This window comes from Leucopleurus acutus (assembly GCF_964270905.1).
Source record: "Leucopleurus acutus genome assembly, chromosome: 9".
NCBI classification, from domain to species: Eukaryota; Metazoa; Chordata; class Mammalia; order Artiodactyla; family Delphinidae; genus Leucopleurus; species Leucopleurus acutus.
The window spans coordinates 89,479,414-89,502,548 of record NC_139144.1 but is presented as its reverse complement, the minus strand read 5'-3'; the positions used below and the strand labels follow the sequence as shown (position 1 = coordinate 89,502,548).

Genomic DNA, 23,135 nt, shown 5'->3' with positions numbered 1-23,135 from the left:
GAGGATATGGAGAAAAGGGAACCCTTGTACACTGTTGGGTGGGAATGTAAATTGATGCAGCCACTATGAAAAACAGTATGGAGGTTCCTCAAAAAATTAAAAGAACTACCATATGATCCTGCAATCCCACTTCTGGGCATATATCCAATAGAAATGAAAACAGACTCTCAAAAAATATCTGCACTCCCATGTTTATTGCAGCATTATTCACAAGAGCGAAGACATGGAAACAACCTAAGTGTCCATCAATGAATGAACAGATAACATACGCACACACATGCACAACCCCACGTTTCCACTGCAGGGAACAGGGGTTCGATCCCTGGTCGCAGAACTAGGATCCCGCATGCTGCGCGGCATGGCCACAAAACACACACACACACACACACATACACACACACACACACACACACACACACACACACACACACACACACACACACTGTGGACTATTATTCAGCCATGAGAAAGAAGGACATCCTGACATTTGCGACAACATGAATGGACCTTGAGAGCATTAGGTTAAGTGAAATAAGTCAGACAGAGAAAGACAAATACTATATGTTCTCACTCATATGTGGAACCTAAAAGAGCCAAAGTCAAAGGAACAGAGACTAGAGTGGTGGCTGCCCGGGGCTATGGAAAACAGGAGATGGTGGTCAAGGAGTACAACCTTCAAGTTATAAGATGAATAAGATCTGAGGAACTAAGGTAAAGCATAGTGATTATAGTTAATACTGTATTATATAATACTTGAAAGTTACTAAGACAGTACATCTTAAAAGTTATCACCACAAAAAAGAAATGGTAATTATGTGATGCAGGTGTTAGCCAACGCTAGGGTAGTCATCATTCTGCAATATTTAAGTATATCAAATCAACACATTGTACACCTTAAACCTACACAATGTTATGTCAGTTATTATCTCAATAAAGCTAGGGGGAAGAAAAGCCTTTCCCCCATTTGAAAAATCATATTTCATCATAATGGAACATTGGAAAATGTATCCGCAAATCCACTTCCCAAAGAAGAAAAGTTATGATTTTAGGTGTATATTCTTAGTACTTAGTTGTATACTGGTCTTAGTACAAGAACGTACAAGGTTTCTAGGGGAACTGTTTATGTGTCTCTAAGTCATCAGTCTGATTCTCAAGTGAGTCAATTAAGACTCATTTACTCTGTGGCGGCTGATCACACTTCTTAACATGTCCAGCTATCGCTGAGAGGCCTGCCATTGATCACAGCGGGGTGTGGGGTGGAGACTGTACGGGTGCGGGAATGGATGTGTCAGCGTAAATACCGCCCTTCTCCTGAGGAAGAACAAAATCAGGCCCAGGAAATGAGTTAGGACTGTGATCTTTCCATAAGCCAGAAAGCAAACTTCCATGGAGGATACAGACAACTTATCCTCTTAATTCCACCACCAACCAGCTTTGTGAAACTGTCAAATTATTGCAGCTTTCCCACTTCCCTGGGTAAATCTGGGATTAATAATAACGCCCCTACCTGTGATGAGGCCAACAGTAAGGCTCACTCAGGTGAGATGCCAGATGGCAGACTGCTTTGCAAAGCATAAATGCTACAAAACTACAGAACTCCGTGATGTCTGTGATGTTACAAAGAGTGTTCTCAAATTTTAGCATGTGTAGAACCATCTAGAGACTCCTGTGGGCCCTGCACTCAGGGATTCCAATTTAATCACCCCTCCCCACAGGGATAATTTGCATTTCTAACTTTCAAGTGACATTGGTATTGCTGGTCCTTAGACCCCACTCTGTGTAGTGCTGAGATTTTTTTAAAAATAAAAATCATTTCCTCTTATTTTAAAATTGTCTTCTTTGCATTTTTCTTAGTTATTCATTCATTAAACCTCCTGGGCACTTAGTACGTGCCCAGCCCTAAATCAGGCTGCAAACACAAAGTTAACCCCCCTCTTAAAAACTTACAGCCCAATCTGATTAGAAAACATAATGATGATATGGGCCAGGAACTAGAGGAGCCCAGAAAAATAAAGTATAGCCTAAGATACACACAAAGGTGCTCTAATCATATCTGACCTCACTCCTAAACATCACCAAGGGAAGAATTTCATTTGACACACTTTTTTTTTTTTTTTTTTTTAGCAGCAAACAGCTCAGCTTTTTATTGAATGTGTTACTAAAGAGGTTTAGTCAAAAAGAGCAAAGCCCAGGTCATCGTCAGACTCTTCAGATTCTTCTTTCTTCGCTTCCACCTTCTTCTCCTCAGCTGGTGCAGCAGTGGGGGAGGGGGCAGGTCACCTGCCTCGCACCGCGGATGAGGCTCCGGATGCTGACACTGGCCAAAGCCTTTGCAAACAAGCCTGGCCAAAAAGACTCAACATTTACACCGGCTGCTTTAATGAGGGCATTGATCTTTTCCTCCGTGACCATCACCTCATCATCATGCAGGATGAGGGCCAAGTGGATGCGGGCGAGCTCCAAGGCGGAGGCCATGGTGCGGGCGAGCGCTAGGGAGGGGCTGCCGGGCGCGGTGCTAGTCGCCTGATGAAGTGAGGGCCTCACCCCAATGCGGCCTTAGCTTCCTCGGAAGGACGGAGCGGCTCAGCGGTAGCTGAGGAAAGCTGACACAAGTCTTTGTTTGTGTGTTTTTGCTATGAGAAAGATTCAGTGCCGGTGTGAGTGTGGAGTATCTTTGGATTATGACACCAACAAGCACACAGAAAATGAAAAGATCTAAGGCAGCTCCTACTATCTGCCAAATAAAGAAGTGGCCTTGATGCAACACGAAGGCAGACGCCTAAATAACGTTATCAATAACCTAAAATGTAGATTTTATCCGTCATTTCCTTAACTGGCCCCATCTCTAATATGAACCTCCTACAGCGTGCAAAACAAGAGAAGTAAAAAGCGTTTTTTTTTACCCTGACAAATATAAAATAAATATTTAAGAAATGTAACACTGAGTAAGACCTCTAGCACATTCTGCCAAGCTCCCTTTCTCCAGGGACTATAACCAAAGGACAACATAAGGATCAGAAAGACAGCTGTCCAACTGCACGTTTACCAAAGAGCTACGAACATTACCCACATTATTAATTCACCTGATATGCTAAGAGGCCATCATCTATTGCTTACCTGGGAAATCTTAAAAAAAAAAAAAAAAAAGATACAAATGAACTTATTTACAGAACAGAAACAGAGTCCCAGACTTAGAGAAGGAACTTATGATTACCAGGGGGAAGGTGGGGGGGGGGGGCAGTTAGGGAGTGTGGGATTGACGTGTACACACTGCTATATTTAAAATGGATAACCAACAGGGACCTACTGTATAGCACAGGGAACTCTGCTCAGTATTCTGTAACAACTAATTAGGAAAAGAATTTGAAAAAGAATAGATAGGTGTACATGTATAATTGAATCACCTTGTTGTACACCTGAAACTAACACAACATTGTTAATCAACTATACTCCAATATAAAATAAAATGTTAAAAAAAAAAAGAAGCTATCATCAATTAATTTAAGTCTTACAAGAAAGTATGTAGATTTGGGACCAGTACTACCTTCCATGGTAATGAACTCTTTATTTTAGTTAACAAATGGTGTAATAAGCCCCATTTGTAAAGAAGTAATTCCTTTCATTTGTTCTAAAAATATTTTAGTAAAGCTGCAGGGGATTATATTCTAGTTGAGGAATAGTGGAATTTCTTCCATATGTCCCTGGTTCATCCTATTCATACTCTTCAGTATTTAATAGTTGGGTGTATTTAGAGCATGTTCTCACTGATACATGTAATCAAAAGTAGAGATTTAATCAAATGGAATCATAATCACTGAAGTTAAATTTACTTGCTTCCCGCTTGCTTTGATTCAAATTAACGACTCATCTAAATTACATCGAGGCCCTTCCTGATTCCAAGCATGTCCAGGTGCTACACGCAGTGCTTGGGAATGGCTACAAGAAGCCACAAGGACAAATGCTTGACCTTGCTTCAAAGCTGCTCTTAAATGATTTTTCTGTAAAATAAAATGACCAATTCCACCAAATCCTACATTTCAGATACTTAGGTGAAGAGTAACTAATAGAGAAAGAAGAGATGAAAGGAAATGCTACTTATTTGAAAAAGAAATACATGCCTGACTCTAGCCACAGATATAAAGAAATCACGAGAAATATTTATTTCTCTTTCCATAAACACTGTATTTGTACCACAAAGCTAAACTTGGGGCTTGAGCCTTTTGACTGTCTCATAGATAAAACCACTTTGTATGACTGGCCTATTACAACAGTATGCCCTCATTTCAAGTTCTGGACTCTGAATTTTTAAAGTACATTTCTCTAACTTTTAGAGCAGTAATTCAATGTATCTCTACAAATCTAAAGCCTGCAGAGACTGAGAAATCGGGGGCTGGGGGAGTGGGGAGTTTTAGGAAATGAGGCAAATACCAACTATGAAGAAAAACATGACTATAAAGTGGATGATTCAATGTTAGAATTATGCAGCAAGTATTCATCTAACACTGACAATCAATTACATGACAGACACTTAGGAGGCAGAAACGAAAAGGGTATACAGTCCATTACAATACAACGTAATAAGTGTTACGACTATTTAAAAGTAGCATGGCCACTCCTTCAGATTCCAGATCAAAAATATAAAGACTAGAAGAAAGTTTGGGAAATTTTATTTATAATCTAAGAGTGAAGAAGACCTAAGTTCTGACACAAAACCCAGACACTTTAAAAGAAAACATTGATAAATACAACCTCATAAAAATTAAAACAATGTATACATGATCAGACATCATAAAGTCAAAAGAGAAAGAAGCTGGAGGGAAATTAGAATATAAATCCCAAAGAACTAATTTGATATATAAAAAGTTCCTGTAAATCAATAGAAAGACAAACATACTGGAAAAATAGGTGTTCACTACTTTTCAGTAAGGAAATAAAACATTATTTGACCACTGCACTATTGAAAATTTCAACTTTTAAACAAGTCGGCTTTTAGGATAGGATAATGAACCATCCTGTACCTATCACCCTGATTCAATAAGTATCATTTATCACTCATCTTGTTTTAGCTATATCTACACTCACCCTCAACCCAGATTATTCTGAATATATCCATACATAACATAGATATCACAACAATTAATTACTTTTTACACAAATAAGAAGTTTAACCTCACTCAAATTTTCTCTAAAAAATACAAACCAAAACCACCTTGGAAATACCATTTTTCACTGATCAGACTGACAAAGATAAAAACATTTTGATAATACAATCTGTTTACTAGAGACTACAGGAACTCTCAAACATTATTGATGACATGAAAACTTGGTATTATCTCTAAGAAAAACACACTTGGCAATAATTATCAAAATCGAATAAACCACAAAAATCTAATCAACCAGCAAAGAACTCTGAAAATGGCACAACAAGAATCGGATGCTCTCCTTCTCACATCTTATATGTCATCGTCAAGGTAACTGCACAACTAGAAGAATAACTAGCAGGTGCTATCAAATGAATGGAGCTTGATAACTACAACTTGTATAAAACAACAGTAAAAGCTGCCTTACTTTATTAGTTAAAATACACACACACACCATCCCCCCCCAGACACAAGACACACCCTAATGCCCACCTACCCAGACCAGATTAGGTCCCCATGGTTATATGATCTCATGGCACATTTTGCTTTTCCTCTGCAGCACTTATCACAGTTTGTAATAATACACTTATCTAAAGGTTCTCTTATTAATGCCTTTCTTCCCCTCTAGACTTTAAACTCCATAAGGACAGGGATCACGTCGTATTTGTGTGGCATTTGAGCCCAGTTCCTGGTCCATGACTGATATTCAATATAAGTGGAATTCATTCTTTCATTCAAAATATATTTATTATGGGTCTGGTGGGCTCTGTGCCTACATTCTGGATATATGGTGCTGAACAAGGCAAACTAGTTCTCTCTTCTCTTGAAGCTTCCATTCTAGGAGTAGTCAGAAAATAACCAAACATGTACACACACACACACACACACATTCACACACACATACACACCATAAAAAGTAACTTAATGAACATGATCCAGTTGATCTGCAAACACGTACTATGTTTTTCCAAACTAATACCCCCAATCAGCATTTCCATTTGTAATGATTTCTTTTGATTAAAATAACTTGAGTAATACTTTAAATTAATTCTTAAATAATGAATTTATTTTTCACTATAACTTAATAACAGTTGCAAAATAAAGGGGGGGGGAGCCTATAACCTTACTGTCCAAACACAACTACTTTTAGCATTAAAGCATATTTCTCTCCCGTTTCTTCCATGAATTTTTCCTCAGTATAACAGTGAGCACAGAATATGCAGTGTTCTCTGCTTTTTATATCAGACGCTTAATCTTCCCTCATTCATAATAGAGATCAAGGAACATCACAAAATGGTCTCCTTCCAAAAAGGGAAAAGGTCTCCCTGGCAGCCATTGTCCATTCATTCAATCCTTTCTGCCCTCTTCCAGACCAACAGTCTCACCAAAGTGGAGCAGGCCTCCAGCACCTCCCCAGTCTGCTTTCGCTTTTAACCAGGACCACTTTCAAGTAAGTCAAGTAGCTGTTACACGCCAATCCTTCTCTTTTCCCACATTCTACTCTCTCACATATTCTTAACAAGGTATCACACCTTTGAGAAGATTTTGTTCCATGTATTTTTCACGCTTTTCTTATTTGCTAAATAGTAAAGGACTTCCTACAGCTTTTCTGAACAAAAATGAAAATGCTCATGAGCTAGATTTTGGGAAAGAACCAATAGCTAGGCAGCAGGAGTTGAAGAAACTGGTTATGAGCTGCACAGGCTGCAGACCACACAAGCCATCTGATATTGAAGACATTGCCTGCCTTTCTGAGGAAATTATGGGTAGCAGGTGGTTCTGGGAGATTTAAAAAGCCCTTGTAACCCTAATGTTTATCAACTTGGCAACAATAGTAGTTGAATATTTTCCTTTCATAGTAAACAGAAGTTTATAGACACTAGATAATGAATGAACAGGAAGACAAAATATTTCTCCTATAAATAGACAATAGATAGGTTGGGGGATCAAGAATAAAATAAAATAACAAGTGGGTGACCAAAGTGATTTTTGAAAACTGTCTGTGAAAGTATTCTGGCTCTGCAGGAAGTGAAAGCAAAACAGAGTTCACTAGTCTGGTTCCTACTACTTTTCTAGCAAAATAGCACACAACATTAATTCTCTTTACATAAAGACAAATGAAAACAGGCCTGCAACGCATCACAACCAGAATATATTTAAGAAGATGATGCTGAACAATGAGACTTTTAGGGAAATTTACAATTCTGGTGCCTAGCCTCAGAGTAGCATTTATATGCTAACGATTTGGAATAGGTTATTTCATTGCGGGGGGTAGTGAGGGAGAGAATCATTTTGTGGAAGAAGGATTCATGGCTGTTTTTGCCTATGCTCCAACTTCCTTTAAGGAAAACAGTCTCTTACACCTTTAACGTAAGATTTCTTGAATGGTAAAAGATAATATTAATAATAATGTAAAGTATTCTGACTTTACTTCTCTCTAAAATTATGTCACTCCCACCTCCCAGTACAGTTTAACACAAGGTATCATTCAAGCTTCAAGGATAATCTGACAATATCCTTTCTAAACTTCTAAACCTCTAGAAGCGACAATGCAATCACTTTTGAATGAAGTTTCCCAGGTAATTAATTCTTGAGGAGTTTTAAAGCATTTGTTGGCACACAGCTACCATAGACTAGCTCCAAATTATCAGCCATTTGGAACACCAACCCAAGAATTTAATCTTTGATTTTCGAAAAGAGTGGTTCCAAATATTTGCTTACTCTGTACTATTTTATCTCATAATAAGGAGTTTTGGCCCAAATTTTCATATTTGTACATTTTATAAAATGGGATCATGTTATAGGCATGAAATCAAGACAAATAGCTTGTTCACTTGCTGGTGTCCAATATATCCTACCTACAAAGGCCTTTAAAATACTGAAAAAAACGAAACTTAAAGAGGGAAAAATACCCGCCTGCTGACTCATTCTTCACAGAGAAACATTTCTTATTTCCTGGGGCAGTATGCCGAATTTCCACTTCTGTTGCTGTAATTTCCACTTGTGAATTTTGGAAGGCGCCGAAGGAACGGAAGAGGAAGAGGTCAAAATCCTAGGAAAGACACACTGCTGCTAAGGGGACTGTAATGAGAACTACAGAACAGTTACTGACCCGTGCCCTTTTTGTTTTATTTCCAATATATACTATAGTCATGCTATTTCCCTATGAAAGTTCACTGTACTCATCTTGGGACTTGCAGCAACTGGGCAAACAGCAAATCAGAATTCTGGAGTGTTCATTAGTAAGGAGGCAAAAGGTCTACACAAAAATCCAGGCACCAGGCAAAGAAAGAAGAAAAGCACAGTTCCATTCAGAACCATTCCCAGCTTCTCTGGATCACAGTGTGAGTGATCAACGAACATGAAAGTTGAGAAAGGAACCAAGAATAAATAAACTTATGTATTCACACACACGCACAAATGCATGCAATGGTACCTATTGGCACTGCTCTACCAAGCTCTAACCATATAACCTCATCTAACACGAGCAACCCTGTAAGACAGGTTCTGTTTTCCTCAGTTACAGAGCTGAAATTCAAAGTCAGGTCTGCTCAGCTCCAAAACCCATGCTCCTCAAAACATGTGCTTTGAAATACTCTGTGGCATAAGAGGGGTGGAGAATGTTTTCTTCACCAATCGTACTTCTAAATGAAGTGTACAAGGAATTAATTTTTGAAGATTTCTAAAGTATAATTAAGATCACTATTATTTAGAAAAACAAAAGAATATAGAAAACATAAACAGAATACATTATTTTCTTCAAAATTTTAAAGTGGGGAACTCCATACTAAGCTATTATTATTTCTCCTTAAATTTGTTTATCTTCTTTAAAAAAAAAAAATTTAAGTCCTAAGTACAAACAGAATTTCCTTCACGATGTGTCAACAAGATTATGAACTCTGTCGAACACACACTATCTCACACCTCCCAGGAACACACATTATTTGAGCAACTCAGAAGAAATGCCCTACTTTGCCCTCTGTTCTCAGATAAAATTGTAGTTTCCATTGGCCTTTTCCCTTCAAACGACAAATTCCTGCCTTGCCCATATCTGGTGTACGTGGAGGGCTGGGGAATAGAACAGAGAAAGGGAAGGAGGGGACGAAGATCCATGTAGAGTGAATCTTGGATTCTCTAGGAAAGCCTCAATTTGAAATATCTTCTCCCACCATCAGATGACATTACACTAGTGTGCCCTAAGCCCTGGTTTGGCAGACATGAGCTCCCAGTGTATCACAGTCAAGACCGAGTTAGGATCAGAGGACAACTTCAGTTTTCCCCTTATGAAAGAAGAATTATGAAATCCAAACCTTATTAGTTGTTTTAAGTACATAAAGGAATCCCTGAGACTTTGCCTATTGGCAAATATCACTACACATTAAAGAAGAAAGCATGGGACAGAGGAAATACCATGGACTTGCATTCAGCTGGAAGGCCAGCCACTTGTTCGGTGACCTTGAGCTAATTACTTCATCTCTGAACCCCAGTTTCCTTAACTATAAAATGTGGATACTAAGTAATCAGCTCAAAAAGTTATAGTGAGAATTAAATAATATACATAAGTTGCCTTGAATATAGTTAAGTGCTTAAGAAATATTCAATAATTGCTACATTCTTTCATTTGAGTATGGACAACATGCTTTAAAACTTCTCAACTACCTCAAAAACCAGCTGAACTATGCCTCTTCAAGCTGTTTTCACCAATCTGAGTTTGTATGGGCCACAGTATACAGAGTTCAAGAAACAACATAAACCTAAGATATTTACTAGAAAAGGTACAGGTAAGATATTACCCTAGAAAAGGTACAGTAAATACAATGATCAAAACCACAAACCATGGGACTTCCCTAGTGGCACAGTGGTTAAGAATCCGCCTGCCAATGCAGGGGACATAGGTTGCAACCCTGGTCCAGGAAGATCCCACATGCTGTGGAGCAGCTAAACCCGTGCGCCACAACTACTGAGCCTGCACACCACAACTACTGAAGCCCATGTGCCCTAGAGCCCAGCATGGCTCAACTACTGAGCCCACGTGCCACACCTACTGAGCCCACATGCCACAACTACTGAAGCCTGTGCACTCCAGGGCCCATGGGATGCAACTACTGAACCCACGTGCCTAGACCTCACACTCCGCAACAACAGAAGCCACTGCAATGAGAAGCCCGTGCACTGCAACAAAGAGTAGCGTCTGCTCGCCTAAACTAGAGAACGCCTGCACACAGCAGTGAAGACCCAATGCAACCAAAAAAAAAAAAAAAACCCACACAAACCACACCCCCACCTACCTTGGTTGGTTCTCAGCCGTGAGGTTCTCTCCCCTCTGGTAACCACTGTCAGCCACCTGGGTTGTAGACCTCTTCACAATTTGCTTCAGCTCCCGCTCCAAGCGTTCTTTGATCGCCTTAACTGTCTCTGGGATCTTCTTCAGTTTGGCCAGCCCCTTGATGAGGATACCCATAAAAAGGGTGCTGTTCTCCTCTGGATCCAACTCCAAATCCTCCTTGATGTCCTGAAGGTTTATCTCCTTCACTGTAAAAAAATTAATAAATAGCCACAGATTCTATCAGCAAATCAAAAAACAGAACGGGTCTAAAACATGCAATTATTCCCTTACAGGAATCAGAGAGGTTTTTCAATTAAATTTGAAATTAAATTATACTTACACAGTAACTATCTAAGAATCACACACACACACAAACAGTTACGTTCCTCATATTAATACCCATCAATTAATAAGAGAGAGAAGAAATTAAAAGTAAGCAAATCTCCACAGAAATTTTTCCACAGACTACCATTTCTACAGTGAGTCATTTATTAACATTGGTGACATTTATTAACCTTCACTGTTTATAAAATGCCATACTTGGTGCTGCAGGAGAATTCCAAAGAGCCAGACCATAGTCTAAAATTCCTACTTACTAGTTAGAGATAAGTAGCTTGATAAAAAGACATCATACATACATGTGGAAAAGAAAAGGTAAATGAGTTAAAATTATAACCAATAAGAGAGATGAAGAAAAAGAAAGGAAAAATAATAGGTACAAGTGAGACAAGACTGAGGAAAAGAGTAATGAAGAGTATCTCATAAATACAAAAGAACAACATTCTATTTAAAAACATGTCCACCAAAGCATCATTATCTATTGAAGACAGGTCTTGCTAAACCATGGAAGTTTTCTGAGTAGTAGTATATGTCGAAAGTCTCTGCAGATGTTTAGACTACAGCTTTCATCCAAACCATCTGGTTTCTAACAGTGGTTCTTAACCCCTGCAGGAGCTGGGGAGAGGGCAGGGCTGGGATCTGAGACTTCTGTCACCTACTGAAAACCACAGGCCTTTCCCTCGAACTAACATGTATATACACAAAACTTCTCATATGACTTCAGGGGTTTCCACAACTACCAAAAGAACTACAGGTTGAAAACCTCTGGCCCAAAAATAATTCTCTCATTTTACAAATGGCTGGATTAAGATAGCCAAAAGCAAAAGTGAATACCAGCCTAAAGATGGACCCTAACAAAGTTGTCCCCATCCTCCCCTCTCCTCCACTCCTCTAAACAACTGCAAGGTTTTTAAAATGTGATATCCTGAAAGAACATATACATTCTTTACTAGATTCAAGCTCAACTATACGACACAAACCACTCCATGTTGTTCAACACCACTGGAGTGTTTTGAAGTCTACTTATTTAAGGAAGAATGAACATATCCCAGTATATGGAATAAGTCCTTCTAACCACTGTATAACATCTCTGAAACCTCTACTTCAGATGACATGTAGGCTATTCTCAATCTCTTTTTTTGCTCGCAACTCATAAAATGCACTTAAGTATGAACATTTAGTGTTCATTTAATGACACCCATGATATAATTACTTACACAAATTTGTTCTTAAGTGAATAAGTCCTCTACAGATTTATGCATAATTCTGCTGCCTTACTTCACCTCACTAGACCCCTGAAACCCACAAGAGAGAAGCACACAGAGAATGACCAAATCCATATGGTTTCCTTCACAGTGTAGAGGGCATTTGATGATACCATATTTAATTTTAAATATCTTAATAGTAGCAAACTGGGTGTAGAACCAAGAAGGCTTAAAGCCTCTAAACTGACATGACAATTCTGAAGGCAAGTCGAAAAAAGTCATCGATATTTCCAGACGTGACATTCCAATAACAGACATTTTAGTTACTGGTTTTGTTTCACACATGAAGAGCTAGACACCTCAGGCCACAGAATCACTCCATGCTGCAAAACCAACCTCAACAGCAGCAAAGTACTTAGCAACCAGGGAGCCATCGAAATTCAGCGTGGCAGAGGGGGAAAATGAAACAAAACTATAAGCAGAGCTTCAGGCAGGCAAGAAGGTAACAGAAATTCAGCTGGGACAAAACTGATCTTCACAAGAGCACGTATGAATCACAGACAGGACACATGCAAAGGGCCACCTAAACATCTCAGGCACCTGCTGCAAGAGTGCTTGGGTAATGAGGTACACGTAGTTGAAATCAATAAGCCCCTAGATTAAGTGGCATACAGCTACTTATATGCAAACTAATATGATAGCCTATTAAAAAATAACAAATAAGCAAGGTATGAATAATAAAATCTCACAGCCCCAAATGGCACATTTGTCTACAACCTTATCTTTCTGTTTGTCTCCCAAAATCTCCTAGAGCATAAACACTGAACAGAGCCAGTATTAATTAATTTATATTACCTATTTCACTTACACCAGCTAAAAATTAAAAGGGAATTTAAAAAATAATATAGAGCTGAGGCTCGGGCTTCGGAGTTCAGATCCCAGGGAGAAGACTGGGGTCGGCTGCGTGCACACAGCCTGATGGGGGCTAGTGCACCACAGCTAACCGGGAGGGAGCCTGGGAAAAAGTCTGGAAGTGCCTACAAGTCAAGACACCATTGTTGCAGGATGGGCAAGGAGAGGGGATTCAGAGCACCACCTAAACGAACTTCAGAGACAGGCTCAAGCCACAGATATCAGAGTGCACACCAGAGACGGGCATGAAAGGCTAAGGCTGCGCAGCCACCAAAAAGCCCGCGTGCAAACACAGGTCACTATCCACACCTCCCCTCCCGGCAGCCTGTGCAGCCCGCCACTGCCAGGGTCCCGGGATCCAGGGACAACCTACCCGGGAGAACACACGGCGCACCTCAGGCCTCTGCAATGTCACACTGGCCTCTGCCGCCACAGGCTCACCCCGCATTCCGTACCGCTCCTTTCCCCCAGACTGAGTGAGCCAGAGCCCCCCAATCAGCCGCTCCTTTAACCTCGTCCTAACTGGGTGGGGAACAGAAACCCTCAGGTGACCTACACACATAGGCGGGGCCAAATCCAAAGCTGAGCCCCAGGAGCTGTGCAAACAAAGAAGAGAAAGGAAACTTTCTCCCAGCAGCCTCAGAAGCAGCGGATTAAATCTCCACAATCAACTTGATGTGCCCTGCATCTGTGGAATACCTGAATAGACAAGGAATCATCCCAAAACTGAGGCGGCGGACTTCAGGAGCAACTGTAGACTTGGGGTTTGCTGTATGCGACTGACTAGTTTCTGATTTTTATGTTTATCTTAGTATAGTATTTAGGACTCGTTATCATTGGTGGATTTGTTTATTGGTTTCGTTGCTCTATTTTTATTACTTTTTTAATTTTTTTATTTTAATAGTATTTTTTTACTTTTATTTTAATAACTTATTTTATTTTTTTCCTATCTTTCCTTTTCTTTCTCCCTTTTCCTCTGAGCTCTGTGGCTGACAGGGTCTTGTGCTCCAGCGGGGTGTCAGTCCTTAGCCTCTGAGGTGGGAGAGCCGAGTTCAGGACATTGGACCACCAGAGACCTCCTAGCCCCATGTAATATCAATAGGGGAGAGCTCTCCCAGAGATCTCCATCTCAATGATAAGATCCATCTCCACTCAACGACCAGCAAGCTACAGTGCTGGACACCCCATGCCAAACAACCGCCAAGACAGAAACACAAACCCACCCATTAGCAGACAGGCTGCCTAAAATCATAATAACAGACACCCCAAAACACACCACCTGACGCAGTCCTGCCCACCAGAAAGACAAGATCCAGCCTCATCCACCAGAACACAGGCACCAGTCCCCTCCACCAAGAAGCCTACAAAGCCCACTGAACCAACCTTACCCACGGGGGCAGACACCAAAAACTGGGAAATACAAACATGCAGCCTGTGAAAAGGAGACCCCAAACACAGTAAGTTAAGCAAAGCGAGAAGACAGAGAAACACAGCAGATGACAGAGTAAAGTAAAAGCCAACCAGACCAAACAAATAAAGAGGAAATAGAAAGTCTACCTTAATAAGAATTCAGAGTAATGACAGTAAAAATGATCCAAAATCTTGCAACTAGAATGGAGAAAATACAAGAACCGTTTAACAAGGAACTAGAAGATCTAAAGAGCGAACAATGATGAACAACAGAATAACTTAAATTTAAAATTCTCTAGAAGGAATCAAGCAGAATAACTGAGGTAGAAGTACGGGTAAGTGACCTGGAAGATAAAACAGTGGAAATGACTAACGCAGAGCAGAATAAAGAAAAAAGAATGAAAAGAATTGAGGACAGTCTCAGAGGCCTCTGGGATTTTAAACACACCAACATTTGAATTACAGGGGTCCCAGAAGAAGAAAAGAAAAAGAAAAGGACTGAGAAAATATTTGAAGGGATTATAGTTGAAAACTCCCCTAATATGTGAAAGGAAATAGTCAATCAAGTCCAGGAAGCACAGAGCCCCATACAGCATAAATCCAAGGAGAAACACACCAAGACACATATTAATCAAACTATCAAAAATCAAATACAAAGAAAAAATATTAAAAGCAGCAAGAGAAAACAACAAATAACATACAAGGAATCCCCATAAGGCTAACAGCTGCTCTTTCAGCAGAAACTCTGCAAGCCAGAAGGGAGTGGCAAGATATATTTAAAGTGATGAAAGAGAAAAACCTACAACCAAGATTACTCTACCCAGCAAGGATCTCATTCAGATTTGACGGAGAAATTAAAACCCTTACAGACAAGCAAAAGCTAAGAGAATTCAGCACCACCAAACCAGCTTTACAACAAATGCTAAAGGAACTGTTCTAGGCAGGAAAAACAAGAGAAGGAAAAGACCTACAAAACAAGCACAAAACAATTAAGAAAATGGTAACAGGAACATACATATCTATAATTACCTTAAGTGTAAGTAGATTCAATGCTCCAACCAAAACACAGACTGGCTGAATGGATACAAAAACAAGGCCCGTATATATGCTGTCGATAAGCAACCCACTTCAGACCTAGGGACACAGAGAGACTGAAAGTGAGGGGATAGAAAAAGATATTCCACACAAATGGAAATCAAAAGAAAGCTGGAGTAGCAATTTTCACATCAAACAAAATAGACTTTAAAATAAAAACTACTACAAGAAACAAAGAAGGACACTACATAATGATCAAGGCATCAATCCAAGAAGAAGATACAACAACTGCAAGATATTTATGCACCCAACATAGGAGCACCTCAATACACGAGGCAAATGCTAACAGCCATAAAAGGGGAAATCGACAGTAACACAATAATATCAGGGGACTTTAACACCCCAGTTTCACCAATGCACAGATCATCCAAAACGTAAATAAATAAGGAAACACAAGCTTTAAATGACACATTAAACAAGATGGACTTAATTGATATTTATAAGACATTCCATCCAAAAACAACAGAACACACTTTCTTCTTTAGTACTCATGGAACATTCTCCAGGATAGATCATATCTTGGGTCACAAATCAAGCCTCGGTAAACTTAAGAAAATTGAAATCGTATCAACTATCTTCTCCGACCACAACACTCTGAGACTACATATCAATTACAGGACCACCTCACACCAGTTAGAATGGGCATCATCAGAAAATCTACAAACAACAAATGCTGGAGAGGGTGTGGAGAAAAGGGAGCCCTCTGGCACTGTTGGTGGGCATGTAAATTGATACAGCCACTCTGGAGAACAGCATGGAGGTTCCTTAAAAAAATAAAAACATAATTACCATATGATCCAGCAATCCCACTACTGGGCATATACCCAGAGAAAACCATAACTCAAAAGACACATGCACCCCAATGTTCTTTGCAGCACTATTTACAACAGCCAGGTCATGGAAGCAACCTAAATGCCCATCGACAGACAAATGGATAAAGAAGTTGTGGTACATATATACAATGGAATATTACTCAGCCATAAAAAGGAATGAAATTGAGTCATTTGTTGAGACGTGGATGGATCTAGAGACTGTCATACAGAGTGAAGTAAGTCAGAAAGAGAAAAAACAAATATCGTATATTAACGCATGTATGTGGAACATAGAAAAATGGTACAGATGAACCGGTCTGCAGGGCAGAAGTTGAGACACAGATGTAGAGAACAAATGTATGGACACCAAGGAGGGAGAGCCACGGGGGGGTGGGGATGGTGGTGTGCTGAATTGGGCGACTGGGATTGACATGTACACACTGATGTGTGTACATAAAACTGATGACTAATAAGAACATGCTGTATAAGAAAATAAATAAAATAAAATGTAAAAATTAAAAAACAACTAATACTAAATTTCTTTGGGTTATTTGTATGGAAATATGTTAATATAAATGTTTCAGACATTACATGAAATTCCTAAAAATCTTATATGTTCTGGTATAATGTTATAAGTCATAATTCTAGTTATTACTTTTAAATGTATATCTCAGAAATAACTAAATTTCCTTGTCAATTGCATTATTATGAACTTTCATCAAATCTTTAACCGTGGTCATTTTTAAGTCTTTTGTCATTTACAGACAGTCCTGGGTGTACTCTGATGCTTTTGCAAAAATGTTCCTATAAAAGGGTTTCATCTTCAAGGAGTTCATGGAAAAGACTCTGACAAGTACAGGTTTCTGATAAATGACTATACGGCTGAACTGAATGAATAAGCATTTTCAGAACTCTAATGGAAAATTGATGAATTCATAAAAGTGCTAACAAAAGATCAAGATGAAAAAAAGATTAATTACATGGGACTGAGGGAACTGATGAGGATGATTATAATTTTTGTGACTTTCTGTTTGAATTTTTTAAAAATGTGATAAAAAACAAATGTAACTTTAAAGATCTGCATAGTATCTCATAGTATATTTAACAATTTCCTCATTGTTGAACATTTAGTTTAATATTTGTTAGAGCAAACATTACTTTATACACATATTTGTCTGCATTTCTCTCTGTTTATTCCTTATGATTGATTTCTAAAACAGTGCAATTATACTGAATTGTATTTACTTCCTACTGGAACACTGCATTTATTTATATTGTGAAAGTCATATTTTTCTGTCTATTCAAGTATGTATAATACCTAGTTTTGTTCATTGCAAAATAGACATAAATTCTTTCAATTCAAAAAAAGACTGTAAAAAATACAAACAGACTTGCACAAGCCTCTTAAGACAGCCTCATCCACCAAAGGGCAGACAGCAGAAGCAAGAAGAACTACAGTCCTGCAACCTGTGGAACAAAAACCACATTCACAGAAAGATAGACAAGATGAAAAGGCAGGGGGATATGAGTCAGATGAAGGAACAAGATAAAACCCCAGAAAAACAACTGAATGAAGTGGAGATAGGCAACCTTCCAGAAAAAGAATTCAGAATAATGATAGTGAAGATGATCCAGGACCTCAGAAAAAGAATGGAGGCAAAGGTCGAGAAGATGCAAGAAATGTTTAACAAAGACCTAGAAGAATTAAAGAACAAACAGACAGACATGAACAATACAATAACTGAAATGAAAACTACACTAGAAGGAATCAATAGCAGAATAACTGAGGCAGAAGAACGGATAAGTGACTTGGAAGACAGAATGTTGGAATTCACTACTGCGGAACAGAATAAAGAAAAAAGAATGAAAAGAAACGAAGACAGCCTAAGAGACCTCTGGAACAACATTAAACGCAACAACATTCACATTATAGGGGTCCCAGAAGGAGAAGAGAGAGAGAAAGGACCCGAGAAAATACTTGAAAACATTATGGTCAAAAACTACCATAATATGGGAAAGGAAATAGCCACCCAAGTCCAGGAAGCGCAGCAAGTCCCGTATAGGATAAACCCAAGGAGAAACACGCTGAGACACATAGTAATCAAACTGGCAAAAATTAAAGACAAAGAAAAATTATTGAAAGCAGCAAGGGAAAAATGACAAATAACATACAAGGGAACTCCCATAAGGTTAACAGCTGATTTCTCAGCAGAAACGCTACAAGCCAGAAGGGAGTGTCATAATATACTTAAAGTGATGAAAGGGAAGAAACTACAACCAAGATTACTCTACCCAGCAAGGATTTCATTCAGATTTGATGGAGAAATCAAAAGCTTTACAGACAAGCAAAAGCTAAGAGAATTCAGCACCACCAAACCAGCTCTACAACAAATGCTAAAGGAACTTCTCTAAGTGGGAAACACAAGAGAAGAAAAGGACCTACAAAAACATACCCAAAACAATTAAGGAAATGGTCATAGGAATAGGAACATACATGTTGATAATCACCTTAAACGTGAATGGATTAAATGCTCCAACCAAAAGACACAGGCTTGCTGAATGCATACAAAAACAAGACCCATATATATGCTGTCTACAAGAGACCCACGTCAGACCTAGGGATACATACAGACTGAAAGTGAGGAGATGGAAAAAGCTATTCCATGCAAATGGAAATCAAAAGAAAGCTGGAGTAGCAATACTTGTATTAGATAAAATAGACTTTAAAATAAAGAGTGTTACAAGAGACAAGGAAGGACACTACATAATGATCAAGGGATCAATCCAAGAAGAAGATATAACAATTATAAATATATATGTACCCAACATAGGAGCACCTCAATACATAAGGCAACTGCTAACAGCTATAAAAGAGGAAATCAACAGTAACGCAATAATAGTGGGGGACTTTAACACCTCACTTACACCAATGGACAGATCATCCAAAATGAAAATAAATAAGGAAACAAACAAAAAAAAAATACAAACACATGGATGATAAGCAATACACTGCTAAATAACCAAGAGATCACTGAAGAAATCAAAGAGGAAATCAAAAATAACTAGAAACAAATGACAATGAAAACATGATGACCCAATACCTATGGGATGCAGCAAAGGAATGCTAAGAGGGAAGTCTACAGCAATACAGTTCTACCTCAAGAAACAAGAAACACCTCAAATAAACAACATAACTTTACACCTAAAGCAATCAGAGAAAAAAGAACAAAAAACCCAAAGTTAGCAGAAGGAAAAAAAATCATAAAGATCAGATCAGAAATAAATGAAAAAGAAATGAAGGAAATGACAGCAAAGATCAGTAAAACTGAAATCTGGGTTCTTTAAGAAGATAAACAAAATTGATAAACCACTAGCCAGAGTCATCAAGAAAATAAGGGTGAAGACTGAAATCAACAGAATTTGAAATAAAAAAGGAGAAGTAACAACTAACACTGCAGAAATACAAAGGATCATGAGAGATTACTGCAAGAAAATTTATGCCAGTAAAATGGACAACCTGGAGGAAATGAACAAATTCTTAGAAAAGCACAACCTTCTGAGACTGAGCCAGGAAGAATTAGAAAATATAAACAGACAAGTCACAAGCACTGAAATTGAAACTGTGATTAAACATCTCCCAACAAACAAAAGCCCAGGACCACATGGCTTCACAGGCAAATTCTATCAAACATTAAGAGAAGAGCTAACACCTATCCTTCTCAAACTCTTCCAAAACATAGCAGAGGGAGGAACACTCCCAAACTCATTCTACGAGGCCACCATCACCCTGATACCAAAAACAGACGAAGATATCACAAAAAAAGAAAACTACAGGCCAATATCACTGATGAACACAGATGCAAAAATCCTCCACAAAACACGAGCAAACAGAATCCAAGAGCAGATTAAAAGGATCACACACCATAATAAAGTGGTGTTTATCCCAGGAATGCAAGGATTCTTCAATATATGCAAATCAATTAATGTGACACAAAATATTAACAAACTGAAGGATAAAAACCATATGATAATCTCAATAGATGCAGAAAAACCTTTCGACAAAATTCAACACCCATTTATGATAAAAACCCTCCAGAAGCAGGCATGAAGAGAACTTACCTCAACATAATAAAGGCCATATATGACAAACTCACAGCCAACATCGTTTTCAATGGTGAAAAACTGAAACCATTTCCACTAAGATCAGGAACAAGACAAGGTTGCCCACTCTCAACACTGTTATTCAACATAGTTTTGGAACTTTTAGCCACAGCAATCAGAGAAGAAAAAGAAAAGGAATCAAAATCAGAAAAGTAAAACTGTCACTGCTTACAGATGACATAATACTATACATAGAGAATCCTAAAGATACTACCAGAAAACTACTAGAGCTAATCAATGGATGTGGTAAAACAGCAGGACACAAAATTAATGCACAGAAATCTCTTGCATTCCTATACACTAATGATGAAAAATCTGAAAGAGAAATTAGGGAAAACGCCCATTTACCACTGCAACAAAAAGAATAAAATATCTAGGACTAAACCTACCTAAGGAGACAACAGACCTGTATGCAGAAAACTATAAGACGCTGATGAAAGAAATTAAAGATGATACAAACAGAAAGAGAGACATACCATGTTCCTGGATTGGAAGAATCAACATTATGAAAAAGACTATACTACCCAAAGCAATCTACAGATTCAATGCAATCCCTATCAAACTACCAATGGCATTTTTCACAAAACTAGAACAGAAAATTTCACAATTTGTATGGAAACACAAAAGACACCGAATAGCTAAAGCAATCTTGAGGAAGAAAAACGGACCTGAAGAAATGAGGCTCCCTGACTTCAGACTATACTACAAAGCTACAGTAATCAAGACAGTGGGGTACTGGCACAAAAAAAAGAAATACAGATGAATAGAACAGGATAGAAAACCCAGAGATAAACACACGCACATATGGTCACCTTATCTTTGATAAAGGAGGCAAGAATATACAATGGAGAAAAGACAGCCCCTTTAATAAGTGGTGCTGGGAAGACTGGACAGCTACATGTAAAAGAATGAAATTAGAACACTACCTAACACCACACACAAAAATAAACTCAAAATGGATTAAAGACCTAAATGTAAGGCCAGAAACTACCAAACTCTTAGAGGAAAATATAGGCAGAACACTCTATGACATAAATCACAGCAAGATCCTTTTTGACCCACCTCCTAGAGAAATGGAAACAAAAACAAAAATAAACAAATGGCACCTAATGAAACTTAAAAGCTTCTGCACAGCAAATGAAACTATAAACAAGATGAAAAGACAACCCTCAGAATAGGAGAAAATATCTGCAAATGAAGCAACTGACAAAGGATTAATCTCCAAAATTTACAAGCAGCTCATGCAACTCAATATCAAAAAAAACAAACAACCCAATCCAAAAATGGGCAGAAGACCTAAATAGATATTTCTCCAAAGAAGATATACAGATTACCAACACACACAAAAGGATGCTCAACATCACTAATCACTGGAGAAATGCAAATCAAAACTACAGTGAGGTATCACCTCACACCAGACTGAATGGCCATCATCAAAAAATCTACAAACTATAAATGCTGGACAGGGTGTGGAGAAAAGGGAACCCTCATACAATGTGGGTGGGAATGTGAATTGGTACAGCCATTATGGAGAACAGTATGGAGGTTCCTTAAAAACTAAAAATAGAACTACCATACGACCCAGCAATCCTACTACTGGGCATATACCCTGAGAAAACCATAATTCAAAAAGTGTCATGTACCACAATGTTCATTGCAGCACTATTTACAATAGCCAGGACATGGAAGCCACCTAAGTGTCCATCAACAAATGAATGGATAAGGAAGATGTGTCACATATATACAATGGAACTCAGCCATAAAAAGAAATGAAATTGAGTTATTTGTAGTGAGGTGGATGGCCCTAGAGTCTGTCATACAAAGTGAAGTAAGTTAAAAAGGGAGAAACAAATACCGTATGCTAACACATACATGGAATCTTAAAAAAAAAAAAAATGCTTCTGAAGAACCTAGGGGCAGGAAAGGAATAAAGACACAGACGTAGAGAATGGACTTGAGGACATGCGGAAGGGGAAAGGTAAGCTGGGACGACCTGAGAGAGTGGCACTGACGTATATACACTACCAAATGTAAAAGCAGTAGCTAGTGGAAAGCAGCCACATAGCACAGGGCGATCAGCTCGGTGCTCTACCACCACCTAGAGGGGTGGGATAGGGAGGGTGGGAGGGAGACCCAAGAGGGAGGGGATATTGGGATATATGTATATGTATAGGTGATTCACTGTTATACAGCAGAAACTAACACAACACTGTAAAGCAATTATACTCCAATAAAGATGTTAAAAAAAAAAGAGGGCTTCCCTGGTGGCACAGTGGTTGAGAGTCCACCTGCTGATGCAGGGGACACGGGTTCGTGCCCTGGTCCAGGAAGATCCCACATGCCGCGGAGCGGCTGGGCCCGTGAGCCATGGCCACTGAGCCTGCGCGTCTGGAGCCTGTGCTCCGCAACGGGAGGGCCACAACAGTGAGAGGCCCGTATACCGCAAAAAAAAAAAAAAAAAAAAAAAAAAAAAGAATATAATCAACCATGAAGACTAGTCTGATAACCACAAAAAGCCTGTGAGGTCAGATAGAATTATTGGTGCTTTAAGGAAAAAACCTTGTATAAAAATAATTTAGCTGAAATTCAGTAAGGCCTCACACAACCATTAGCACAAAATATACATCTTTCCAAACTAATAAACCCTAAATCATTCTCTTGTATGTATCTCTATCCTTATACTATGTACTCAACGTGTTGGATTTAGAACACTTTAAAATTGTAAATACTTTAC

General features: G+C 38.8%; 1 protein-coding gene and 1 pseudogene across 5 annotated transcripts in view; both read right to left on the bottom strand.

Moving 5' to 3' along the window:
- EXOC4 (exocyst complex component 4) overlaps positions 1-23,135 on the bottom strand; it is a gene marked incomplete at its 5' end in the record, with an annotated part of 817,732 nt that overhangs the window by 707,676 nt on the left and 86,921 nt on the right. For all 4 annotated transcript variants that reach the window (XM_082846389.1, XM_082846390.1, XM_082846392.1 and 1 more), the window contains one exon: positions 10,430-10,673. In XM_082846389.1, coding sequence (XP_082702515.1) covers positions 10,430-10,673 — 244 coding nt within the window. The remainder of the gene's footprint in view (positions 1-10,429; positions 10,674-23,135) is intronic.
- Positions 2,003-2,502, bottom strand: LOC309966110 (large ribosomal subunit protein P1-like; annotated as a pseudogene). Its single transcript has one exon. The product of its transcript is annotated as a large ribosomal subunit protein P1-like (transcript).